Raw genomic sequence first — 27,259 nt, 5'->3', positions numbered from 1 at the left:
TGGATAAAACCCGAGATGAACATTTTCCTTGCTTTCTTTCCTATTGAGCATGTGTTATTCAATAAGGTAGTTAAATCTATTTTACCAAATCACATTGTGAAACATTTATTTCAGTTATAGTCAAGCTTCATCTTATAAAATGTTTACTATCTTCTACTGCCAATGAAAAAAATTAATGTATTTAAACTTATGGTGAAAAATCGTAAATGTCAGGCTAACAATATACATGAGGATAAGTGGTTTTTGGGAATACACAAGCATGAAGGTTTGAAGACCATTATATTACTTTCTCGGCTTGTTTCGGTCTTCCCAGTTCCTGTTCATCTGATCTCTTCCCTCCCACCCTCTTGCTTCGCTCTTTCGGCTCTCAGAATTTATGAGAAGTATTCCTGATTGCATGCCATTGTGAGTGCCATAATCGATACAGGACACTTCTTCTTTGAGGAAAAGATGGCAATGTACTGGGAACTGTCTTGTGCCAAGTCTTGAGGAGGGTGGGAGGGGCTCAGGGTAGGCAGCTGGAAACCCTCTTTGACCAAGCCAACTTTGTTACACATTTCAACAAGGTGAAGTAAGTGTACAATTCAATGATTTAAGTAAATTTATAGTTGTGCAACCATCACCACAATCCAATATTAGAACATTTCCACCACCCTGAAATGTTCCCTCATGCCCATTTATAGTCAAGCCTTGTTCCCACCCCCAGCCCTAGGCTATCACTAATCTTCTTTTTTTGTTTTTTTAATTTTTTGTTTATTGCAGTAACATTGGTTTATAACATTGTAAAAATTTCAGGTGTACATCATTATACTTCTATTCTGCATAGATTACATCATGTTCGCCACCACAATACTAATTACAACCCATCACCACACACATGTACCGAATTATCCCTTTCACCCTCCTCCCTCCCCCCTTCCCCTCTGGTAACCACCAATCCAATCTCTGTCTCCATGTGTTTGTTTATTGTTGTTATTATCTACTACTTAATGAAGGAAATCATACGGTATTTGACCTTCTCCTTCTGACTTATTTCACTTTGCATTATACCCTCAATGTCCATCCATGTTGTCACAAATGGCTGGATTTCATCGTTTCTTATGGCTGAGTAGTATTCCATTGTGTATATATACCACATCTTCTTTATCCATTCGTCCCTTGATGGGCACTTAGGTTGCTTCCAAGTCTTGGCTATTGTGAATAACGTTGCAATGAACACAGGGGTGCATGTACCTTTACAAATTGGTGTTTTCAAGTTCTTTGGATAAATACCCAACAGTGGAATAGCTGGATCATATGGTAGTTCTATCCTTGATTTTTTGAGGAATCTCCATACTGTTTTCCATAGTGGCTGCACCAGTTTGCACTCCCAACAGCAGTGTATGAGAGTTCCCTTCTCTCCACATCCTCTCCAACACATGTTGTTTCCTGTCTTGTTAATTATAGCCATTCTGACGGGCGTGAGGTGATATCTCACTGTAGTTTTAATTTGCATTTCCCTAATAGTTAATGATTTTGAACATCTTTTCATGTGCCTGTTGGCCATCTGTATATCTTCTTTGGAGAAATGTCTGTTCAGGTCTTTTGCCCATTTTTTAATTGGGTTGTTAGTTTTTTTGTTGTTGAGATGCATGAGTTCTTTATATATTTTGGAGATTAAGCCCTTATCAGATGTATGGTTTGCAAATATCTTCTCCCAATTGTTAGGTTGTCTTTTCGTTTTGTTGATGGTTTCCTTTGCTGTGCAGAAGATTTTTAGTTTGATATAGTCCCATTTGTTTATTTTTTCTATTGTTTCTCTTGCCCGGTCAGACATGGTGTTTGAAAAGATGTTGCTAAGACCGATGTCGAAGAGCGTACTGCCTATGTTTTCTTCTAGAAGTTTCACAGTTTCAGGTCTTACATTCAAGTCTTTAATCCATTTGGAGTTAATTTTTGTGTATGGTGTAAGGTAAGGGTCTACTTTCATTTTTTTGCACGTGGCTATCCAGTTTTCCCAACACCATTTGTTGAAGAGACTTTCTTTTCCCCATTGTATGTTCTTGGCTTCTTTGTCAAAGATTAGCTGTCCATAGATGTGTGGGTTTATTTCTGGGCTTTCGATTCTATTCCCTTGATCTGTGTGTCTGTTTTTGTGCCAGTACCATGCTGTTTTGGTTACTACAGCTTTGTAGTATATTTTGAAATCAGGGAGTGTGATACTCCAGCTTTGTTTTTTTTTTTCTCAGGATTCCTTTAGCTATTCGGGGTCTTTTGTTGTTCCATATAAATTTTAGGATTCTTTGTTCTATTTCTGTGAAAAATGTTGTTGGAACTTTGATAGGGATTGCATTGAACCTATAGACGGCTTTAGGAAGTATGGACATCTTAACTATGTTAATTCTTCCAATCCAAGAGCACGGAATATCTTTCCATTTCTTTGTGTCTTCTTCAATTTCTTTCAGAAATGTTTTATAGTTTTCAGTGTACAGATCTTTCACCTCTTTGGTTAAGTTTATTCCTAGGTATTTTATTCTTTTTGTTGCAATTGTAAATGGGATGGTATTCTTAATTTCTCTTTCTGCTACTTCGTTGTTAGTGTATAGAAATGCAACTGATTTTTGTATGTTGATTTTGTATCCTTCAACTTTACCATATTCGTTTATTACTTCTAAAAGTTTTCTGGTGGATTCTTTAGGGTTTCCTATGTATAAAATCATGTCATCTGCAAATAATGACAGTTTCACTTCTTCCTTTCCAATTTGGATCCCTTTTATTTCTTTCTCTTGCCTGATGGCTCTGGCTAGGACTTCCAGTACTATGTTAAATAGGAGTGGTGACAGTGGGCATCCTTGTCTGGTTCCTGTTCTTAGAGGGATAGCTTTCAGTTTTTCACCATTGAGGATGATATTAGCTGTGGGTTTCTCATATATGGTCTTTATTATGTTGAGGTACTTTCCTTGTATACCCATTTTATTCAGAGTTTTTATCATAAATGGATGCTGTATCTTGTCAAATGCTTTCTCTGCATCTATTGAGATGATCATGTGATTTTTATTCTTCATTTTATTAATGTGGTGTATTACGTTGATTGATTTGCGAATGTTAAACCATCCCTGCATACCTGGAATAAATCCCACTTGATCATGGTGTATAATCTTTTAACGTATTGTTGTATGCGATTTGCTAGTATTTTGTTGAGGATTTTTGCATCGATGTTCATCAGTGATATTGGCCTGTAATTTTCTTTTTGTGTTGTCCTTGTCTGGTTTTGGTATCAGGGTAATGTCAGCTTCGTAGAATGAGTTAGGAGCTTCCCCCTCCTCAATTTTTGGAAGAGTTTGAGAAGGATAGGTATTAATTCTTCTTTGAATGTTTGGTAGAATTCACCAGGGAAGCCGTCTGGTCCTGGACTTTTATTTTTGGGGAGGTTTGTGATTACTGTTTCGATCTCCTTACTGGTGATTGGTCTAGTCAAATTCTCTACTTCTTCTTGATCCAGTTTTGGAAGGTTGTATGATTCTAAGAATTTATCCATTTCTTCCAGATTGTCGAATTGGTTGGCATATAGCTTTTCATAGTATTCTTTTATAATCTTTTGTATTTCTGAGGTGTCTGTTGTAACCTCTCCTCTTTCATTTCTGATTTTACTTATTTGTGCCTTCTCTCTTTTTTTCTTGGTGAGTCTAGCTAAAGGTTTGTCAATTTTGTTGATCTTTTCAAAGAACCAGCTCTTGGTTTTATTAATTTTTTCTATTGTTTTTTTGGTCTCTATTTCATTTATTTCTGCTATGATTTTTATTATTTCCCTTCTTCTACTGACTTTTGGCTTTGTTTGTTCTTCTTTTTCCAGTTCTTTTAGGTGCATTGTTAGATTGTTTATTTGAGATTTTTCTTGTTTGTTGAGATAGGCCTGTATCGCTATAAACTTCCCTCTTAGAACCGCTTTTGCTGTATCCCATAAATTCTGGCATGTCGTATTTTCATTTTCATTTGTCTCCAGGTATTTTTTGGTTTCTTCTTTGATTTCTTCATTAACCCAGTCGTTGTTCAGTAGCATTTTGTTTAATCTCCACGTATTTGTGGCTTTTCTGATTTTCTTCCTATAGTTGATTTCTAGTTTCATACCGTTGTGGTCAGAAAAGATGCTTGGTGTTATTTCAATCTTCTTAAATTTATGGAGACTTGTTTTGTGGCCTAATATGTGATCAGTCCTGGAGAATGTTCCATGTGCATTTGAAAAGAACGTGTATTCTTCAGTTTTTGGATGGAATGCTCTGTATATATCTACGAGGTCCATCTGTTCTAGTGTGTCGTTTAAGGCCAATGTTTCCTTATTGATCTTCTGTTTGGATGATCTATCCATTGGTGTAAGTGGAGTGTTCAAGTCCCCTACTATTATTGTGTTACTGTCTATTTCTGTTTTTATGTCTGTTAATAATTGCTTTATATATTTAGGTGCACCTACATTGTGTGCGTAGATATTTACAAGTGTTATATCCTCTTGTTGGATTGTTCCCTTGATCATTATGTAATGCTCTTGTCTCTTTTTACAGTTTTTGTTTTAAAGTCTATTTTGTCTGAAATGAGTACTGCTACCCCAGCTTTCTTTTCATTGCCATTTGCGTGGAGTATCTTTTTCCATCCCTTCACTTTCAGTTTGTGTCTTTAGGTATGAAGTGTGTCTCTTGTATGCAGCATATATATGGGTCTTGTTTTTTTATCCAGTCAGCCACCCTATGCCTTTTAATTGGAGCATTTAGTCCATTGACGTTTAAAGTAGCTATTGATAAGTATGTACTTACTGCCATTTTTTAACTTTTTTTTTCCTCAGTGTTTTAGTAGTCCTACTCTGTTCCTTTCTTCTTCTATACAGAATTGATGGTCTCTTTAGCTTGACCTCTGTCTGAAAGCTGTACTCTTTAACTCCCCTCCTCCCTCCTTTTATGTTTTTGATATCATATCTAACCTCTTTTTGTGCATTTGTATCCATTACGTTCTTATCATGGAAATAGATAATTTTTCCTATTTGTGGTCTTCTCTTTTCCCCTTAAATCAGTCCCTTTAACATTTCTTGTAGCACTGGTTTCTTGGTGACAAACTCCTTTAATTTTTGCTTGTCTGGGAAATTTTTGATCTCTCCTTCCATTTTGAATGATAACCTTGCAGGGTAGAGTATTCTTGGCTGTAAGTTTTTTCCTTTTAGCACTTTAAATATATTGTGCCATTCTCTTCTAGCCTGTAAGGTTTCTGCTGAGAAGTCAGCTGATAGCCTTATGGGGTTTCCTTTGTACGTAACTTGACATTCTCTTGCGGCTTTTAGGATTCTCTCTTTATCTTTAATTCTGGACATTTTGATTATGATGTGTCTTGGTGTGGGCCGCTTTGGGTTTATCTTGTTTGGGGCTCTCTGTGCTTCCTGTACCTGGATGTCTGTTTCCTTCCTTAGGTTAGGGAAGTTTTCACCTGTTATTTCTTGAAATAGATTCTCTGCCCTCTTGTCTCGCTCTACTCCTTCCGGGACACCTATAACACAGATGTTAGTGTGATTGATGTTGTCCCAGAGGTCCCTTAGACTGTACTCACTCTTTTGAATTCTTTTCTCTTTTACCTGTTCACCTTGGGTAATTTCTTCTAGTCTTTCATCCAGCTCACAGATCTGTTCTTCTGTATCCTCTACTCTGCTTTTGAGTCCCTCTAATGAATTTTTTATTTCCAGTATTGTATTCTTCATTTCTGATTGGTTCTTTTTTATATCTTCCATTTCTTTGTTGACATTCTCACTGAGTTCATCTATTCTTCTCCCCAGATCAGTGAGCATCCTTAACACTCTTAGTTTGAACTCTCTGTCCAGTAGGTTGCTCATTTCTGTTTCACTTAGTTCCTTTTCTGGGGTTTTGTCCTGTTCCCTTACTTGGAATGTATTCTTTTGCCTCCTCATTTTGCCTCTTTCCCTGTGCTTGTGTCTACATATTAGGTAGGTCAGCTACGTCTCCTGCTCTTGGATAGGTGACCTTATGTAAGTGATGCCTAGGGAGGCTTCCAGTCTGCTTCCCTCAGTTCTCAATGTTCCAGGGGTGACCCCTATGTGGGCAACGTGTGTCCTTCTGTTGTGGCCTGTTTGCTCTCCCTGTAGGCACCCAGGGAGGCCGAGTTATGCTCCTGGCCAGCTGTTGTAATGCTCAGCTGCTTGTAGTTGTTGTGGGCCCTTCAGTCTCTTTATCAGGTGTGGGGAGCCCTAGCACAGTTGGCTGCAAGTTCTAATAGCACATTTGTTTTGCAGTATTTCTTTTAAGTGAGTAGGCCCCCAGCATGGCAGGTTGTTAGGCTCAGGGCCTTACAATTGCTGTAAGCCTCTAGCCTATTAGGTCTCTTGTCAGCTCTCTGAGGATTGCAGGTGTGTGGGGCTGGCCTCAGGCACAGGAGCACCCAATTGTTTCAGGCTTTGGAAGGTGGGGCAAACCCCCTATGTGGGTCTTTGAGAAGCACAAGTCTTCTGCAGCTGACAAGCCCTGCCACCCACAGGTCCATACACACAGTCAACACAGTCCTGCCCCGTGTGAGTGCCCCGACCTCCCGAAGCAGACCCAGTCTCTCCACGGCGGGAGCCCCACACACTCCGCCACCACCCCACACTCTCCACCCGCTCCTTGTGCACACCCTGCCCCGCTAAAGTCGGCTCAGTTGCCAGGCTGCAGAGAATCCAGTCACCAATCTATGCAGGCCCACAAGTTGACTGAGGGCTTGTTGTTGGGTGGGGCCAGTCTCTAGGGTGGGCTGCCTGCCCTGGCTGAGCTGGATTAAATCGGTGCTCTAGCGGGTGGGGCAGACCCTGGGCTAGCAGGCCCCAGGGAGAACTCCAATGGCATCTGTGTCAGCACGCCCACACCAGGCCTCAACAATGGCCACCGCCAATGTCCCAGTCCCTGGAGTGTTCTCACCCCTCACCGAGATGCACTCAGGGCCTATTAGGTGAGTCTCTTTTCACCCCAGCACTGTGCACCTTTCTTTCTGGTGATTTTAGGATGCTTTCTGAAACGGGTGAGTTTGCGCATGGGCCCTTTAAGAGCCGGTTTTAGTTTCTTTGTGAACTGGGTTTTCTGGGGGTGCTCCCCAATGTTTTAGTAGCAGGCACAGTCAGATATCATGCCACTGGTCTCGATTGTGCTGGGTCCACAAAATGCCCACAGCGGGGGCGCTCCCCGGCTCAGGGCCCCGCGCCTCCAGGGAGGCTGCGTACCTGTGAGCTGCTCCCGGTGGCCGTGAAGCTGGCGGCTTGTGAAGGCGGCGTTTTTCTTCTCCAGAAGGGAGTTTCTGCCTCTTCCACCTCAGTTAGGATTGTCCGTTGTTGCAGGAGTTCCTCTTATCCAGTTTTCAGTTCTGTCTCAGGGGTAATTTTTCCATGAGTAGTTGTAAATTGGCTATGTCCGCGGGAGGAGGTGAGTTCAGAGTCTGCCTGCGCCGCCATCTTGACTCCTCCTCCTACTAATCTTCTTTCTAGCTCTATAAATTTGCCTTTTCTAGACACTTCATATAAATGGAATCATGTAATATGTAGTCTTTTGCATTTAGCTTCTTCACTTAGCATGATGTTTTTGAGATTCATACATGTTGAGGCATGTGTCAATAGTTTGTTCTTTTTAATTGCTCAATAGTTTTCCATTATATAGATATACAACATTTTGTTTATCTGTTCAACAGTTGATAGACATTTAGGTTGTTTTCAAGTTTGGGGCTATTATGAATGAGGCTGCTGTAAACATTTGAATACAGGTCTTTGTGTGGACCTATGTCTTCATTTCTTTTGGGAAGAGCCCTAGGAATGGAATTGCTGGGTCTTATGATAAGTTTAACTTTTTAGGAAACTGCCACATAGTTTTCCATAGTGGGTATACCATTTCGCATTCCCACTAGCAATGGGTGAGGGTTCCCAATTCTTCACACCACAAAGCTGAGTTTTATTCAGCCTTCGTTATTCAAAAGCCATCTCAGTTTTTCTTTTATTGTTTACTGATGAGAATAGGTTGGCTCTTCCAACCCTCCAAGTCCTTGAATTTCTGGACTCTATTCCTTTTCATTTCCACTGTAAATTGCCTGTCTTTTTTTTAATTCAATTTATTTAAACAAACAACAACAACAACACAACAGTTCACCCATTTCTCCCAGCCCCAACTCCCCGCCTCTGGCAACCACCAATCTGTTCTCTGTATTTATGACGTTAGTTACATATATATATATATATATATATATTTAGATTCCACATATAAGAGAGATCATACAATATTTGTCTTTCTCTGTCTGACTTATTTCACTTAGCATAATGTCCTTGAGGTCCATCCATGTTGTTGCAAATGGCAAGATTCCATTCATTTTATGGCTGAATAATATTCTCTTGTGTATATATACCACATCTTGTTTATCCATTCATCTATTGGTAGACACTTAGGTTGTTTCCATATCTTAGCTGTTGTAAATAATGCTGCAATGAACATGGGGGTGCATATATCTTTTCAAAATAGTGTTTTCATTTTATTTGGATAAATACCCAGAAGTGGAACTGCTAGATCATATAGTAATTCGATTTTTAATTTTTTAAGGAACTTCCATTCTGTTTTCCATAGTGGCTGCACCAATTTACATTCCCACCAACAGTGCACAAGTGTTCCCTTTTCTTCACATCCTTGTCAACACTTGTTATTTCCAGTCTTTTTGACAATAGTCATTCTAACAGGTGTGAGGTGATATCTCATTGTGGTTTTGGTTACCTTTTCGTTTTATTGATGGTTTCCTTTGCTGTGCAGAAGCTTCTTAGCTTGATGAAGTCCCACTTATTTATTTTTGCTTCTGGTGTCAGATTCAAAATATCATCACCAAGACTGATGTCAAGATGCTTACTGCCTGTGTTTTCCTCTGGGAATTTTATGGTTTCAGGTCTTACGTTCAAGCCTTTAATCCATTTTGAGTTAATTTTGTGTGTAGTGTAAGATAATGGTCCAGTTTCATTCTTTTGCATGTGGCTGTCCAATTTTCCCAACACCATTTGTTGAAGACACTGTCCTTTTCCCATTGTATATTCTTGGTTTCTTTGTCGTAAATTAATTGACCATATATGTGTGGGTTTATTTCTGGGCTCTCTATTCTGTTCCATTGATCTATGTGTCTGTTTTTATGCCAATATCACACTGTTTTAATTACTATAGCTTTGTAATATAATTTGAAATCAGGGAGCATACTGCTTCCATGTGCGATTCTTTTTAAAGCCCTTATCTTTCTTGTAGTACCTTGTCAAACACAGCTAATGGCAACCAAGGCATGCTATTAATATTCTGACTCTCAGTCTCTTCACTTAAAGCCATAAGCTTATTCAGTTTATTATCTGCTTCCAAGTTAATGCAGGCAATGGTTTTACCAAATACTTCATCACTGCATAATATACATCACCTCCTTCCAGCCTTCAGTAACAATTTCCTTGACACTTGCCGCCTGGCCCAAAGACAATGGATTTTTGTTACAGTAGCATACCACTTCTGATAGCAACTTCTGTATTAGTCAGGATAAAGAGGTTGTGCTCCAGTAATAAATAGGTCCAAATCTCAGAGACGTATAAAAATAACAGTTTTTATTTTCCTCATTCGTGCTACACATCCATCCTAATCAACCATTGCTCTGCTCCACACCATCTTTACTCCAGAGCCCAAGATGATAGAGTCACCCTCCTCTGGAACATGGCTTATCTTCTGGGAAAGGGAAAGAGGATGTGGTGAATCATGCACTAGCTCTTAAAGCTTCCTCTCACATTTAATTAGTCAGAGCAGGTGAAGTGGCCGATCCTGACATCAGCAGTCAGGGAAATATAATCTTCCCCCAGGGAAGGGCAGCAAATATTGTGAACAGTAGTTTTACTTATCATGTTATGCTTTTTCTTTCAAGTCCTGAGGACTCCAGAGAAGAGAGAAGCAGCTGTCTTTGTGTGGTGGTATTGCCTAGAGCTGCCTATAGCTAGAGTAAGACAGGGTGACCTTTCAAAATACTTTCTAGACCTAAATCTTTGATCTTCAGGGTGGTTGGCTCCTGCCCTGTGGCTTTGATGTACAGAATCATCATCTGTTTTTCCTCTTTCTCTACCAGCCCTAGCTCTTAGGCTCAGGGAGAAATTTGGTTGGATGACTGTCTTTTCTAGATTTCACTACCCAACACCCAATGCCCTCTGGGGCATTAGTAAATCCATTTCTTGACCTCCAGCTTAAATTGACCCATTTATGTTTTTTCTTCCCAGCTGTCTTTTGGGGAGACATTGCCTTAGATGAAGAGGACCTGAAGTTATTTCGCATTGACAAAGCCCAAGACTGGGTCAAGCAGTCAGTGGAGGAAACAGGGCACAGCACAGGTAAGTACTGCGTCCCCCGACCCCTGCCCATGAGGGAGGGGTCAGGGCTTCAGCAGGGGTAGATGTGGACCACAGGTCATCGGTATTCGACCTGTCAGTCCAGTGCTCACCTGTCTGCGGAGAACCAGAGGTGTCACCCCTCCAGCCCCGCTGCAGGCTGTGGGACTGGAGCCTCCAAGTTGGCTGGTCCTTCTAAGAAAATCTCCATTTGCCTCTTTATCTGAGCGTTCAGGCTGGAGCTCAGAGAGTTCAAGCTTAAGTGCAGCATAGCTTCTCAGGACTCTGGCCTCGGGGTCCGACACTTCCCAACTGGAGAGAATTCCTGGATGGGCTCCATTTAGGGCATGTCTGATGATGATGCTGATAATGATTAGCATGAGGGAGATGTTTGCCTATGGGCTGTTGTGCCTGTGTTTGTCGGACAACCCTGGCGAAAATCCCCTGGGACCAGCTACACGGTTGGGCCTTCAGACTTAGATTACCCTTCTCTCACTCTCTCTCCTCACCTCCACCTTGGGGTGAGTAGTAAGGGGACTGGTCTCTTGAGTTCTCCTCCCTCCCTGCTCACTGGGCTCAGATGCCTTAACACTGTGGAATCTCCATTCTCAGAAGCAGCCTCGGGGGCTGAGTCATGGGGCTAATGGGCTGGTGTGGCTGACAAAGGCTTGTTATTTGGTGACCAAGGCTCATGTGTACCTGATGCTCCACTGTCTCTGCTACCTGTGACCCCTCCACCCAACCCCCTTCCTTTCTCTTAAGGCTTTTTTAAATTTGTGTTAAGAATGTGTTAAAAATGTTAAGAACACTTAACATGAGATCTACCCTTTTAACAAATTTTTAAGTATACAATACAGTATTCTAAACTACAAGCGCAATATGGTACAGATCTCCAGAGCTGATTTCTCTTCCATAACTGAAGCTTTATACCCTTTTTGTGAGCACCTGTCATGGGCCAAATGCAATGCTGTGAGAGAAAGAGGAGTAAGATGTGACCTCTGCCTTCGAGGAGACCTTTCATGCCAAGCAGACGGGGTTTAGATCTGACAAGCTCTCTAACATCTCCAAGGTTCAGTTTTTCTATCTGTAAAATGGAGATGAAGACAACACTTACTCCATAGGAGGTTGGGAGGATGGACTCAGGATAACTGGCTAGCCTGGTGCCTTGCACGATACACATCTTCAGGCAATGGCAGATATTATCACTAAGGGCTCCCAGTCTAGTAGAATGAGACTGACATATAAATAGATAAACAGTAATTCCTCATGGCAAGTGCTATAATGAACCAAGAACAGTGGGAAGAGAGAATAGTGAGTGGAGAAGCCTAACTAGGTGAACCAAGAAAGGCATAATGGGAATGGGCACTCTTGTGTTGTGTTTGAAGGATGTGTAGGCGTTCCTTAGGTGAAGAATCAAGAAAAGACATTTCAGGCAAAGGGGAAGCTATGTGCAAAGGCAGGGAGTATGAGAGGGGCTGTCTTGATTCAGGGAACAGAGGAAAGGTGTGGGTCCTTGGAGGGTGGCTCTTTGGGATGGGCGGTGGTAGAGAGATGGACCTGGAGAGGTTGGCTGGGGTAGATGGTGAAGGTGCCTGTCGAAGGGGTGGGTGGGAATGTGCCCAGAGTGGGGGCAACTCCTACAAAGCTCGATGCCTGTTGAGCTAATGAGCTGGGGCTTTCCCCTGTGGGCTGCAGGGGTCCTGCCCAAGGTTTCTGAATAGGAGTGTGACCTGCTCAGCTTTGACTTGTGGGGCCTTGGTGGAGTCTCCTCTCCTACTGCTCTCCACAGCCCACCAGCTGCCCTGAGGATGCTGGGTTCCTGGCTGGAAGCTGGGGCAGCCTCGCCGTGCTGCTTGCTGGGGGTGAAGGTGGGGCAGGGGCTGTCAGGCAACCCCTTCCCCCACTGTTGATGCATGCGGTGGCATCCAGGAACATTCCCAAAGGCGAGGGTGCCTTGCAAGGCTCTGAGGTTCCACTAGAGTTGATTCACCAATTCTTCGTTTCAGCATTTCCTGGCGCAGAAGGCCCTGGGATCTCTTATCCACTTGGGAGGGAAGGAGGAGAATATACTGTATTCATGTTTCTGGGTGTGGTCTCCATTCATTCATTCATTCATTGAAACCTCTATTGAGTGTCCACTTTGTGCCAGGTCCTGTGCTAAATCCTGAGAAGGTATAAATTGAGGTTTCTCTTCTTAAGGATTCACCAGCTAGTGGAAGAAATAGATGCAGAAACCAAAAAGAGCACTGAAGACTTAGAGGAGGGCGTCCCAGGAAGCATAGGGGCAGTGGGGGCACGAAGAAGGACTATTACTGGGAGTGGGGGAGTCAGAAGGGCTTCCCAGGGAATGGGGTCTTGGGGCGATGGAGGGCTTTGCCAGGCTGGGGAGTAAAAAGTTAGAGGGTAGAACAGGGCATTCCGGACAGAGGGAGGGGTGGGAAGAGGACGCTGGGAAATGGGATAGCGGTCACCACTGAGGAGGTTACATGGCCTCCTTGTCCAATGGTTGGTTCCCTCTTCCTGTGGAGGGGGTGGGTGGGAATGTGCCTAGCGTAAGGGGCAACTCCCATGGCTCATGAAGGACATGGGCAGCTACAGGGACCAGGCCAAGTCCTGGGCTCCAAGCTCCCCACAGGGGTGGGGGATGAGGGGAAAGCAAGATGACAATTGTTGTCAGGACGTCAGGAGGACCCCACTGCCAATGGCTGGGAAGAGGGAGGAGCAATTAGGCACTTTAGAGCTTCTTTTTGATGTCTGGTTCTATGACTATCATTTCTTAGGATTTTGGAGACCTCTTATGTATGGTTTGAAAGGTCTATTTGAATTTTAAATGGGGTTTAGAAACCAAATTATTTTTCATGCCAATATATATACAACCTTAATTGAGCTCTAACAAAAGGAAGCATCTCTTCATAATTCTACCACTCCAGCTAATCATATTCTTCCCCCCAAAATTCTTACCTGGAGGCCTAGAAAAGTTGACCTGATTGTAATCTTTGTGTGGTTAAAATTTTTTAAAACTTTTTGATTTTGCAATATTACTTTAAAATAGTGAACTTCATGTATATCAAATATACAGTTTGATCAACTTTTACATGTGTCCATGTCTGTGTAACCACCACCCAGACCAAGGTACGGAATATTTCCAGAACCCCAGAGACTTCCTTATGCCCCTTCCTAGTCAGTATCCATCCCAAAGTAGCCACTTGTCTGACCTCTCTTACCACGGATTCATTTTACCTGCATGAATGAAATCATACAGTGTGTATTTTTTTGTGTCTGTCTTCTTTCACTCAGCTTTATGACTATGAAATTCCCCCACGTTGTTGTGTGAAACAATAGTTCATTCTCTTTCAATGCTGTGCAGTATTCTATTGTATGAATGTACCCTAGTTTATTCATTCTTCTGTTGACGGACATTTGGACACTTTACAGGTTTTGGCTGTGATAAAGCTGCTACTGACATTCTTGTGTGTATCTTTTGGTGGACACACACACAAGCACTCATTTCCATTGGGCATATACCCAGGAGTGGAATTGCTGGGTCGTGGGTTATACATAAGTTTTCAGTAGATACCGTAAGTTTTCCAAAGCGGTTGTACCAATTTACACTCTGTGTGGGTGCATATTGATTTGGAAAGCAAGAGGGGTGACCATGCAGGATCCGATGAGGCCTTTGGGTCTTGGTCTGTCTGGCTTGGGGACCCCACTCACACCCTCTGGGCCTGCACAGCAGTTCAGTTGATGCCCGTCCACCAGCACGAAGGCTCAGTGTTGTCCCTGTGGGCGGTCCTCCTGCTGTCCTTGGGGGACCTGCCATGGCACAGCATGGCAAATGTGAGTGAGAGACCCTAGAAAGAGGCTGGGCAGTGGCCAGCCACCATGGCAGCTATGTGCTCAGCTGCTGAGAGTTGCCTGCCCAGAAGGTTGCCCAAGGACGCTGCAGTTAAGGGAAGCCTAGCAGCCCTGCCTTCGCCTCCCTCACGGCACTCTCCCACGGCCAGTATGGTCAACCTCGTGGTCTGAGAACTTGAGTGCCTGTCTTCTCTTTCCTTCTTGCCTGTGAGCTGAGAAAGTCTACATCGTATTAGACTTTGGACTCCCCAGAGGTGGCCCGGCACCTTGTACCTAGAAGGCACCGGCCAACATCAGTGGAGAGGAGAGAAGGAAGAGGTAGAGGAACACTGGCAGACCTTGAAGCCATCTCCCAGGGGCCTAAAAGATGAAGAGCTCCAATGGGGCTTTGCTCCCAGAAGGGTGGTGAAAGCCCTGGTCCAGGCTTTGGAGTCAGACTGCCTGGGCTTGAATCCTTGAGCTGGGCCTCAGTTTCTTCATCTGTCAAATGGGAATAGTAATTATCCTTACCTGAGAGTGATGTTGTAAGGACAAAAGGAAAGAATATGTGTAAAGTGCTTAGCACAGTGCCTGTCATATAATAAATGCTAATAAATATCAACTCCACCTCCTCCTCCTCATTATTGTTAGTAATAGTATTTGCAGAAAGAGCACTGACCTGGGCCGGTTTGAGGCTAAAGTAGAGAATGGAGGAAATTTGCTATGTGCTGGAGGGAACATTGGGAGCTTGGACCTCGTGTTTCCTTCTTCCCAAACTTGATCTATATATTTTTTTCCAGTGTGTTTATATGGCAAGGTGATTTCTATCCTGAGCACTTTTCTCTGAGGACCAATAGTACTTTGCATCTATCTAGAATAGTTATTTTATTTTAAGAATGGGAATATTTTTTATTGTTTTTGCCGATTAAACTAATACTGCTGGTTGTTAAAAAAAAAAAAAAAAAAGTCCAATAGCTCAAAACTGTAGAAAGTAGAAAGTGAAAATCCCCTGTTACCCCAGCCCCAGGGATCCTCGTCATTATCTGCTCGCTGGATTCCTTCCAGCCTACTGTGCTTGGGCCATGGGCATTTTTTAAAACATAAAAGGGATTTTTCTCAGCACGCTCTTGTGTACCTGCGTCTTTCACTTAACACCACATCCTGAACATCTTTTCATGCAGTACTTTGTGGTCTATCACATTTATTTTATTTTATTTTATTTTTTTGTGAGGAAGATCAGCCCTGAGCTATCATCCATGCTAATCCTCCTCTTTTTGCTGAGGAAGACTGGCTCTGAGCTAACATCTATTGCCAATCCTCCTCTTTTTTTTTCCCCAAAGCCCCAGTAGATAGTTGTCACATCCTTCTAGTTGCTGTATGTGGGACGCGGCCTCAGCATGGCCGGAGAAGCGGTGCGTGGGTGCGCGCCCAGGATCCGAACCCCGGGCCTCCAGTAGCGGAGCGTGCACACTTAACTGCTAAGCCACTGGGCCAGCCCGTGGTCTATCACATTTAATGTACAACTCTGCCACAGTTTATCGAACTAATACTGTACAGATGGGCATAAGGTTGTTTGCCTTTTTTTCTGTGATGTTTTTTCCTATTAGACACAATGCTGCTGTGAGCAACTGTGTGCATAGATCTTGAAACATTTGCTTTGATTAAAAAAAATAAATTAAAAAGGAACCACACCTTTTTTCTTTCTTCCTACTTCCAAATGTGTGAAAGGATGTGTTCTTAGATGTAGGTTATCTCGTTTCCAAACTTTGGTAAGTGCCCCTGGTTTTGGACCGGAGGGGTTCAAGGGGGAAGGGCTGAATCCTTGGAGGGGGATGGGATGCAGTGCAGCCCCGGAGGCCTCCTTTCCCTGGTTTGTCCTGTGAGCTTGGAGCTACTTTTCCGGCTGCAGAATGAAGAAATGTTGTTGCCCTAGAAGTGACCTAGTCTACCTCCTTTCCTAGATGTGCACAACATCCCAGATTCAATCAGTGGCAGAACCATGACTAGAACCCAAGTTTCCCATCTCCCAGGGCATGTGTCCTCCACTGTACCAACCTGTCCACCATGTTGCCAGTTACAAGGAATGGAGAACAACAGAGGTGCTTGTAATCATTCCTTTGCCATCACTTGGAAAGTAGACTGGAGTCTTTCTGTACCAAGGGATGAGCAACGACCTTGTGCCTGGGTTGGTTTAAGAGCCCACTCATGGGGCTGTGCAGGCCACAGAAAAAAAAAGCCACTGAGGGCTTTGGGATGCCCAGCAGGGAGCACCCTTGCTGTTCACTTAGGGCCCCGGGCTTGTGGTGATTAGTTCCAATCAGTCTCCCTGCCTCTAGGCTCTCCTTCTCCATCTTGCTTCCAGATGATCTTCCTGGCTCTGACCTTGCAACCACTTTACTGGGTTGAATAGTGTCCCCCCAAATTCATGTCCACCTGGAACCTCAGAAAGTGACCTTATTTGGAAATAGTCTTTGCAGATCTAATTAGTTAAGGATCTTGAGATGAGATCATCCTGATTTAGGGTGGGCCCGACATCCAATGACTGGGGTCCTCATATGAAGAGGAGACACACAGAGATACACAGAGAGGAAGCCATGTGAAGAGGGAGGCAGACATTGGAATGAGGCAGCTACAAGCCAAGGAACACCAAGGATTGCTGGGATCTGCAACAAACTAGGAAGAGGCAAGGAAGGATTCTTCTCTAGAGCCTTCAGAGGGAGCATGGCCCTGCCTACACCCTGATTTCAGACGTCTAGTCTCTAGAAGTCTGTGGGGCAATAGATTTCTTTTGTTTTAAGCCACGCACTTTGTGGTCATTTGTTATGGCAGCCCTAGGAAACTAATACAACTATGCTCCTTAAAACCCGTCAGTGCCTCGCTATCACTTACCAGAAACATTCCTTAGTCTGACGCCCAAGGCCCTCCATGCTTTGTCCACAATGTGCACATCCAGCTCCCTTCCCTCTGCTCGTCCTCCAGCCAAACACAATGACACTGTGTCTGTTCAGGCCCCCAGTGTCCTTCCTTCCAGCCGTCTGTTCCAGCTACACCCTCTGCTCCAAGTCCCCATTCTACAGAAAAAGAAATGAAGGCCCAGAGAAAGCCAGTGACTCAGCCAGGGCCCTACAACCTGTGTGCATTCATGACATCTCTTTACTCAGCACAGCTGCCAGCTTGGGAGGCCACCTGGATTGACAGTGCTGTTAATATTAGCCTCGTTTTGTGCTTGGGATGGAGACAGCTCTATTCCACCCCCATTTTTGGACAGGCCCGTTCCCCTGCCATGGGATCCACCAGAGGAAGTGGCAGCAGCATTCTGGATGTGTGTGGGGGCAAGGAGGCAAGAGCGCATTCTTCAGGGAGAGAAAGTCCTTCTGTGTGCATTTGATTTGCAGTGAGAAGAATGGCAGTTCTGGGCAGGCATAGGCCAAGCTGTTCTGTGAATGGGCCCCTTGAATTAACATTGCAGGGTTTCCTAAAGCTGCTAATCGGATTAGCTGTGTAGTGAAGGAAGTACTTAGCAGACGCACACACAGACCCACACGCAGGCACACACACACTCTCCGACCCTCTTGCATCCTCTTCAATGTGATGGTGCAGAACCTGATGGCCCCATTTCTGAGCTCTGAGACACCTCGCCTCCTAACCACACAGGATGTGGAGAGGAGGCCTGTGCGGTTGGTGTTTTGGACTTTCTGTTTGTTTGTTTCTTCCCTGAAGAGTCCAGGAAGCCAAGGTTGAACTTTCCCATCTTTGCAAATGTCTGGAAACCAGGAGAGGAAATCTCATCTTGTGGTTATCTCCAACCGGATAATGGATCTGATTTCTTGATCTTTGTAATGAGAACTCTGAAAGGGGAAATGGTTTTAATTACCCATTGGCTCTGATGGAAGCTGATGTTTCCCGCCTTGTCTATTCTGAGCTATTGGGCCATGTCCATCTCTATTTAAGACACCAACTTTGCTCTAAATCCTTGCTTCCTAAACTCCTGCTATCTGTGTAGGGCATCCACATTAGCCCAACAGTTTGGGCATCTGAGTTCAAAATAATTATGTAGCAGGAGAAAATCAAAGACATAGGTGTGGATAACTTGCCTCCCCTCTCTGGGCCTCATCTCTGAGTCCTGAGGCCCTGTCCTCCTGGCAGAGCCTTTGGCTCCTAGAATTCTTTGTCCTATTCTGTCCATGACTTATAGTAGCACATGTTACTGTTACCTGGTCTCAGTGTTTCCATCTGAATAGAGGGCCTTATAAAACCACATCCTCATTTTTTTCAAGCCAGTTTGAGCTCTGGTGTTTCAAGCCAGAGAAAAGAGGGGAAGCAAAGGCCAGTGGGCATTGAGGGGCTAAATTTAGGCATAAAAGGCTAATGCATCCTCATGAGATAGCAACATGGACTACATGGGTTTCTGGGTTCTGCCTTCCAAGGTTTGAGCATTTAAAAGAGACCCAACATGTCAAAGCTCCCAACACATTTTTAGCTCTGAGGCTCTTGAGAGAATTTGTGGGTGGGGCTGTTTTAAGCAGCCCCGTTGACAGGCTGTGGTTTTTCAGATGCTGCTCCCAGGGAGACATTCCGCAAGCTTGTGGACACGGCTTCATCTTTTCATTACTTTCCTTTATTGGCGGTGGGAGAGCTACTAACTGACAAGTGTCCAAGTAAGAAATGGGGGCAATGGTGGCTCCCTGTGACATCTTGTAGAAGGGACAATGGCCTGAGCTTACGAATGAATGAGCCAGGTTAAACTTGCTGGGGCAGTCCGTTGGATTCTTCTCTCACATCATGCAATGCCAAGTCCCATCTCTGGGACATCTGGTGGCCTCTGCTGCTGGGGCCCCTGGTTTGGAAAGCTGGAGAGGGATGAGAAGCTATCAGGGAGCAATCTTACTCATCCTTTCCACTGTCTCAAGAGCTCTGGAGGAGGAGGTGCCCAGAGAATGAGATCCTGGTGAATTCTCTTCTCTGAGTATATTGTACTTGACATTTTGTGGTTCACAGACCCTTTTTGAGAGTCTGATGAATATTATGAGCTCTTCTCTGAGAAAAAGTTACACACGCATACACACACACACACACACACACACACACACACACACACTTTTGCTTGCAATTTCAAGAAGTTTATTCTATGGATCCCAAGTTATGAAACTCTGGTCTATGGTCTCCCTTTTCTGTCTGTTTCCACACTGTTGGAGGTGTTCTTCTCATGTGAACATCCTGGATCTTGTGGAACTGCAGTGTAGAAAGGCATGGATGTTGGGGTCAGGCAGGCCTGGGTTTGCCTCTCTGACTCTCTGTTTATAAGCTCTGGGACTTAGGGTGATTCATTCCTTATTTGTAAAATAGGACATTAATACCCATCTTGTAGGGGAGACTGAAAAAGTGTGATGAGTAAAGCATGTATCCCACAGTCGGACACCTGGTAGGTGCTCAATAAACTACAGCCACCGTGGCTGCCCCCATGCTAGCTCTTCTGCCTTCTCTTCTCTCTGGCCCACCTCTGTGTCACAGACTCCATGCCCCCTAAATGCCGTGGAATTCTTTTTCTTTGCAGTACTCTGCCAGCACCCCCTGGGTCTCTGGAGCTGGGCCTGCACCAGCATGGTCTGATCAGCTGCTTGGATTTAGATCCCACCACACATGGTTATTCTCTATCAATCCTCAACATCAAGATTCCCCTAGTACTCCTGAGTCAAACTCTGCATCATACAGTTGGCCAAACAGGGATCTGAAAATGGATCAGATGCTGATTCTTCTTTAATAGCAGCAACAAAAAGAATAATAATAACTACCATTTGTTGTGTGCTAATTACATCTTAAATACTTTATACACAAGATCTCATTTAATCTTCACACAACAGCTTTATGTGGTAGGTGCTGTTAGGGTCTATAGATGAGAAAACTAATGTTCAGAGAGGTATGTAACCTGTCTGATCACACAACTAATTATGGGCAGAGCCAAGATTAAGACTACCTCTGTCTAGTGTCAAACGTCTACTTTTAGCCTCTGCACTCCATTGCTTCTAGAAACAGCTGCTGGCATCACCACTAACCCTGTCCCCTTGAGCTGTGAAGACTTGGTCTCCTTATCACTGCCTTTGAGAGGTGATGGTAAAAGACAAGGGTGCGTTCCAGGCACGAATGGGGCTGTACCTCCTCCTGCCCTCTGTTATCTCAGGTTGCCATTCAGTGTGTGCTTTGCTGCATCCACCAGACCGTCAACAGTTGTGACTTGTCTTTGGTCTTGGCCCTCCCTGTTTTGTTCCAGTGTCAGGCTGGGCACATGAACGATGCCAGACAAACACTTGTGAATTGTGCATGGGGCCGTGAGCCTCAGGAGTGCATGATGGCCTCCTTGCTTCCTGCCTCTGCTCCCCCAAGAGGCCAGCTGGGGTTAGGACTGTTTGTTTGAATGTGTGATGCCTCAGACTCCAGTGGGGAGTGGGTGTCAGCAATGAAAGGCTCCTGCTCAGGCGTGGTGACCTCGGGCTGGGCAAGCCCAGATCACCTTGGAGGGAGTGTCTGAAAAGGGCATCTTTTGGCCACATGGTCAATAGCTTATCTTTACTGGGCCCTTGTACAGATACCTAGGTGGAAGATGTGGTCCTTATGTCTTTTCCAAACCACAGAGGGAGTGCCGGCATTCTGCTCACTTCTCCAGGGCTCTTCTCAGCCCTTCTCTTCTAGACCTGCAGACCTGCGGGGGCCTCCCAGCTGACCACTCCGTTTCACCCCTGCCCCTCCTATAACAATTTGCCATAGCTCCCACGGTTTAGAACTGATCTTTATGTGCTGATCTCCTACTCTGGCATGCCCTACGTTCTCCCATTGTGTCTACCCCACAGCTCTGCTGACCCTCTGACACATCTTCATGATTAGAGTCACTTTCCCTCTCTCTCCTTCCCCTTCCTCTTTCCTTTCTTCCAGTAACAGATGCTAATTGGGGACCTCATTTGTGCTCAGCACCGAGGATACAGCAGTACCCACTTTTTCTCCTGCCATTAGGAGTTTTAATGATGAAAGGTATTACGGTCATGCTTTGGGAGTTCTAGAGGAGTGGGGTGGGCTGGAGGGGTGGGACCTGGGGTCAAAAGCCCCCGCAGGTGTGGGGCACCACCTCCCAGAGGAGGTGTGGTCCAGTAGGCAGAACTCACTCCTGGAGAGAAAGCCCCAGGTGACAGCTGTCATCCAGGCAGGGGTTGGTGTTGGGGGTCCAGCCTGGGACATAGGGCCTGATGGGAGGTAGAGCAGGGCCATACCATGGGAAAGCAGGAATTTTCGTGTGAGGACAGAGACCCAGGCAACTAACATCAGTGAGGCCTTTAATAGAATTCACAGAAAGTTCCAGCTCAGAAGAACAAGGCCTGATTCTTCTAGGAAGTAGATATTAGGGAGGACAACAAGCCCGAGACTTGGTCTGAGAAAATAAGATGAGGACAAGGGTCAGAAATTAAGCGGAATCCCGCAGATCAAAATCGGGGCCAAAGGTGATGTGCTGCTGAGCCCCTCGAGTGTTGAGCCCAAACTCCTTAAATCCCCGGACCGAGGACAGGGCTGGCCACAGCGTCGGGCTGGCTCAGCTGGCGGACGGTACTCGGCAGCTGGGCGAGCAGGAGGGCTGCGGCACAGGAACCGGCCAAGGCCTGGCAGTAATTCCACCCATAAAGTTTTCAATTTAGTAAGATGGTTTGAGATGATAATGAGGCATCTGATAAAGTGCACATCTGCTCTTTAGAAAGGCAAAAAGAATGCAACATAAGGATTCTATCATCTCATTCCCTGGGGTCTTATTTGGAGGCTGACTTATACCTTGGATTGAAGCCAGACTTCACTGTGAACTTGAAGTGTCCAGAATAGTAAATTCACCTTTTGGTTGATGTTTATTATGACTGCATTTGTCAGAATTTGGAGATACTGGGCTGGGAGTCCACTTGGAGCCACAGTGGGGTGACCACCCTGGGGCATCCACCCAGGGAGCCGTCCTCCTAGGCCCCCTCGTGGACCGCAAGTCTGGATCCCGAGTCATGACTGGGAGATTAGCTTGAGAAAGCAGGACAAACAAGAGTTTAGTGCCTGACATTCTAGGCAAGGTTCTTTCAGTTTCAACACACAGAATCCCACCCAAGATAGCTCAGGTAAAATAGTTTATTTAAGAATATATTCTCCTGGCCACCTAAAGACAGAAGCAGGGTAGAGCTGGCCTCCTGGGGACTGGACTACGAACGGGAGAGAAAGAAACAAAGCTGGTTTTGCTTCTTGGGCCACAGAGTGTCTCATTTTTGCTTTTGCCTCTTCTTGCACCTGAGCCATCATGGCCACCATGCCCGAGTTTACGTCATGATGCCGCAGTTCGAGTGTGCCCCGCTGAATGCGTATAGTACCTACCTATGTAGGGATGCCGTGGAAGTCCTGAGAGTGGAAGAGATCTCCATGGGAGAGATAAAGTCAGCTGACCAGAGGGCTGATGACAGAGCCCTGGGGAGGTAGGAGGAGGAAACAAAGGGATAATGGAAGCAGGTGGCTCAAGAGAATAATGAATGATGGAGCAGCTTCTGGTTTGCGGAGGTGATGGGGGAGCAAACTGACCCCCCAGGTGTGGAGGTGAGGTGGCAGCTTCTTTTTGGGTTAACCTGGTCTTGGGGCCAAGCCTGGTAACCTCACACCCACTTTACCATTCATATTATTTTCATGGGAAAATACCTTATGAGTTCCCATCAGCCATCTTAATACATGGAATTTGGGCACACAGCCTCCTGAGAGCTGGGGACTGCTTGTATCAGAGGAGGATCCAGTCTTCGCCTCTCAGTTTTGGCCAACAGAAAGATTGCGCCCCACCTCCCTGAGCATCGTTCTTTGGTTCTTAATCTGATTCTATTTTCCCTGCCTTTTAGCTGTGTATGTTTTCGTTTATATTTATTGAATGGAATTCTATGTTTCTTGTTTTTAATTTAAATAGCAGTTGATCTCCAGAGCAGAATGAAATGAAATAAACTATATTTACAGGTTTTTTATTTATATAGCCCTCCAAGCAATTGTTCTACTATCAGTGGCCTAGATATAAAAAATATTCCTCACCCTGACTTAAGAGAATCCCGTGGTGAAGCCTTTTTGGAAAAGTAAAGGATGCTTTTTTCCAATAAGTAATCATCCCCTAAATTTTTTGAACTTAGCATTTTTAGATTTCTTAAGATGATGCCCCTTTGCTCTTATATTTCTTGGCCTCTTTTAGATGGGTGCCTTAGGTTACAGCTGGAAACTGACCTTTACTACAAATGCATCTGCTACTCAAGTATTTTCTCATTGGACATGATAATGAACTAAATTGTTTGTGGACCAAACCAGTGCCACAACCCTTCAGAGTTACCCACTGCCCAGAAGACCGTGGCTAGGTCACTTCACCTCAGGGGACCTCAGTTTCCTTATCTGTAAAATGGAGGGTTGGACTCGAAGCTTCCTGAGGGCTGAAAAGGAGTCTCTTGGTTCTTTTGCCAAAGATAATCCATGAATCTATGGGGACTCCGCATGGCGTCTGCTGTGTGCATGGCTGATTAAATAACCACAGTGTCTTTGGCTCCTTCGTTTGATGCCTTGTGGAACTTTACAACAATCTGCTCAAATTGCGTCTAACCCGAGACCTTCCAGAGCCCCTCCAATGGGCTCCCGATAGTACTGACAGAAATGTGGCTGTGGCCTCCCTTTTCCCACCTTAGAAAACATCAACAAACAAAAATGGGCTGGAGAGAAGAGGTTAAGAAAGGTCAGACTGCCTCCCACAGCAGAGCCACGTGAGGGACGGAGACGCTGAGCACCAGGGACAAGTGGGCTGGACCGGGAGAGCTGGAGATGCAGCTTGAGGCACTGCAAGTGGCCCTGCTGGTGTGAGTTTGGGATGAGGCTCCCCCTGTTGTGCTAACCTGTGGCTGATGTGCAGGACGAGGTCACATTTCTTCCGGGGCTGTTTACACTGAGGTCTACAGGTCATTATTTCTGTGGTTTCCAAGGCAGTTCAGAGAGAGAATGTGATGATGGTGGCGGAGTTGCCAGTGGAATCTCACCCTGCATTCTGGTCATCTCACTTCTCTTTGGCCTCCTTTAATGAGCCTGCTTGCCCACAAACACTGAAGGACAAGCCCCAGCTGGCCTTGGCACTAAGCCTCTGAACTTTATCCAGCCCCTGTCCTGCTCCTACCACTCCTTGACTTCTGCTTCCCAGGCTCTCCGTTACCCTCCTGCATCCCTGCACGTTGGCTGCTGTTGCCCGTGGAATCCCTGTCTTCTCTGACATGGGCACCCCCTAGAGGCGTGACTTTCCCATTCACTCTGCAGCCCAGAGGTCCTAGTGGCCAGCGCACCAGCCAAATCTGGTCTGCAGATGTGTTTTGTTTGTTTTGTAATGCTTGAATTTTTTTTTTAAATTGCTGCCAACATTTAAAAATCGGATTTCTCATAAAAATCCAGAACTCTGGCTTCTCTTGAAAAGTTGGAAGATCTGGCCCTGCTGGTCCAACAATCCCACATGGTAGCAATCAACGGAGTTGTGTAACAATGGCTTGAGCCCTGGAGGAACAGGTGTGCGTGGTTGCCACAGACCCCACTACTCCCTGTTCATCTTTCACACTCGACCTCTTTCACTTTGATGTGTGACTTGCCTGGCCCCCCAACTCTAGGCATTTGAGTTTGCATATTGGGCCAGTGGGTAAAGGACACCATCCTTGGGCCCTAATGCAGGTCCCATGACACTGGCCAAGCTGCTTCTCTCTTCTCCATCAAAGGAGGAGAGTCCTAGAGTTTCAATTATTGCCTGGCAGTCCAGAAGAAGATCCTTCCTCTGGAACCTCTTTTCTTCTTTTCCTTGAACTTTCAATCTCTGGCACCTGCTTGCAATACAGCATGCCATGTGTCGGGCTCTGGATGTCACTGGGGGAAAAATACGGAAAAGGCAAACAGGACACACTCAATGTCTTGCAGGGAAGGATTTTTGGCCCAGCACTTGTGTTGGTGTCAGAACAAGTTCTTCCTGCCCCAATGAATCAGTGGGATGGGACCATTAATAGGTATTGACCTTTCTGAAACAAGGGGGCCATTACACTTCACTGACGTATGCCATCACCCAAAAAACACTAGTCACATTAACCTCTATTTTCCTATGTTATCATTTAAAGGTGAAGCCATTGCTCTACAGTTCTTCTTGAACCAAGCCAACTTCTGTCTCAGGAAGGTCAAAGACAAGCCATGGAGCTCTGTGATCCTCTTTCTGCTTCTCTCCTCCACTTCCCTGGAGAGGGCTTGGGTTGGTCTCTTCCTTTCTTTGATTTCCTGAATCCCTTACTACTCTTTCTATGGCCCAAGTCATGGGATTGGCCCTTTGAGACATCTGTAAATCTTTACAGGTCATTTGCTCATCTATGCAAAGGCCATGTGATAAAATACTTCTAAGGTTTTCTATGAGGACAAACATGTGCTTCTTCTGAAGAACTTTTTATTGGGGAGTAAGCAAGTCTTAACCCTTGAGTGTAGATAACCCTTTCTTCATTGTCTGGGGTTTTCCCTTCCTTCTCTGCTCTTGTCAGACACCAGGGGACAGAGCAACGAGGCAAAGAGCAATGGCTGGTGGTCAGACCCTCTCACCAGGGCTACGTACCAGCTGATGACCACAGATCAAATGCTTTACCTCATCGAGCCTCAGTTTCCTCATCTGTAAAATGAGGATAACAATAATAATACCTTACCCCACGCAGTTGCAGTGAGATTTAGCTGAGATAATATATCCAAGCATTAGTCAATCCAATTCAGTCCAATTGAAATGGATATATTTGTTAAGCATCGGCTATGAACACCACCTGGTGAAGATAGGACGTTGTCTGAGTCCTCAAGGAGTTAAGTGTCTTGTAGGGACAACAGACTGGTTCACAAGTGATCATGCTAAGGGCATGGTATGATCAGGGCTGGCCTCTCCTCTTGAGCAGGGACTGTGTCTGATCTGTTTTTCTATCCCTGGCCCCAGCACAGTGCCTAGGACAGAGAGGTGCGCGATAAATCTTGTCAAATGAGGGAATGAATGGACAAATGAATGAGTAAAGGGCCGTGAGGGAGATGTAAATGAAGCACAGAGGAGGGGGATGGCTTCATGGAAGAGGTCAAGCTGGACCTTGAAGGATTTTGGTTAGGGTTGTAACGGGGAGGGCATTGCAGGTGGAAGGCAGAGCCTGAACAAAGTCATGGGGGAGGGAACTTGGCAGTGAGAGCTGAGCAGTTCAGGGTGGTTGGCAGGTGGGTGAGAGGGTGGGACATGGGGGTGGGGAGGGAAGCTGGAAAGGCTTGTTGGGATCAGACTCCGGTGGGACTCGGGCTGAGGACTGGGGACTGTCCGCTTCCCGGCCTTAGGGCCCGGAAAGTCTTTGGCCCTCACCTTCTCCCTTTCTGTCAAGCTCAGCCAACCCTTCTCTGGGAAGCCTCCGAAAGCCCGCATTCCTTCCTCCTTCTCCCAGACTGGGTTGGAGCTCTGCCTGAGCTCTGTGGATGCTCGTTTACCTGCACTCCCTGTGCCGAGTCCTGTGACAGACACATTCTCGGTGTTCACCGCATTTGCTGAATAAATGACTCTTCACAAAATGAAAATTCCACTTCCACCAGACTCAGCATGATTGTTGCCATTAATCTCTTTATTTTGCTACTTTAATAGTTCTAGAATTGTATCTTATTTTTGCTTTTATTTTCATTTCAAGGGTAAACTTCTATATAATCACCTACTAATTATATTTTCTTCTGTAACGTGCCAGTTTCCTTTATCCAATGTCTATTGGATACAAAGTTTTTCTCATTGATTTGCATAAGCTATTTGTATAATGGATAGTAACCATTTGTTATCTTCAATGCAGATATTTTCCCTTGTATGGGTGATTTGCTTTCATTTTAGGGAATTAGTCTTTCCGATATATAAAAGTTTTAAAGTTTTTGAAGTTAAATATGTCTAACGAATTTTTCTTTTCTTATACTTCTAAACATATAAAATTACTCCTACTACAGCTTTGAGAAACAACTATTCTTTCTAAAGTTCTTCTA

General features: G+C 44.8%; 1 protein-coding gene across 2 annotated transcripts in view; it reads left to right on the top strand.

The window, feature by feature from the left end:
• The window catches only part of TLL2 (tolloid like 2), a 158,911-nt gene that overhangs the window by 37,061 nt on the left and 94,591 nt on the right, over nt 1-27,259 (top strand). For both annotated transcript variants that reach the window (XM_087432349.1, XM_004427892.3), the window contains exon 2: nt 10,256-10,366. In XM_087432349.1, the coding sequence (XP_087288475.1) occupies nt 10,256-10,366 (111 nt within the window). The remainder of the gene's footprint in view (nt 1-10,255; nt 10,367-27,259) is intronic.

The sequence above is a fragment of the Ceratotherium simum genome, chromosome 6, assembly GCF_057802395.1.
Source record: "Ceratotherium simum simum isolate JZ-2026a chromosome 6, ASM5780239v1, whole genome shotgun sequence".
NCBI lineage: Eukaryota > Metazoa > Chordata > Mammalia > Perissodactyla > Rhinocerotidae > Ceratotherium > Ceratotherium simum.
The sequence above is the reverse complement of the archived record's forward strand: the minus strand, read 5'-3'. Positions and strand labels throughout refer to the sequence as shown.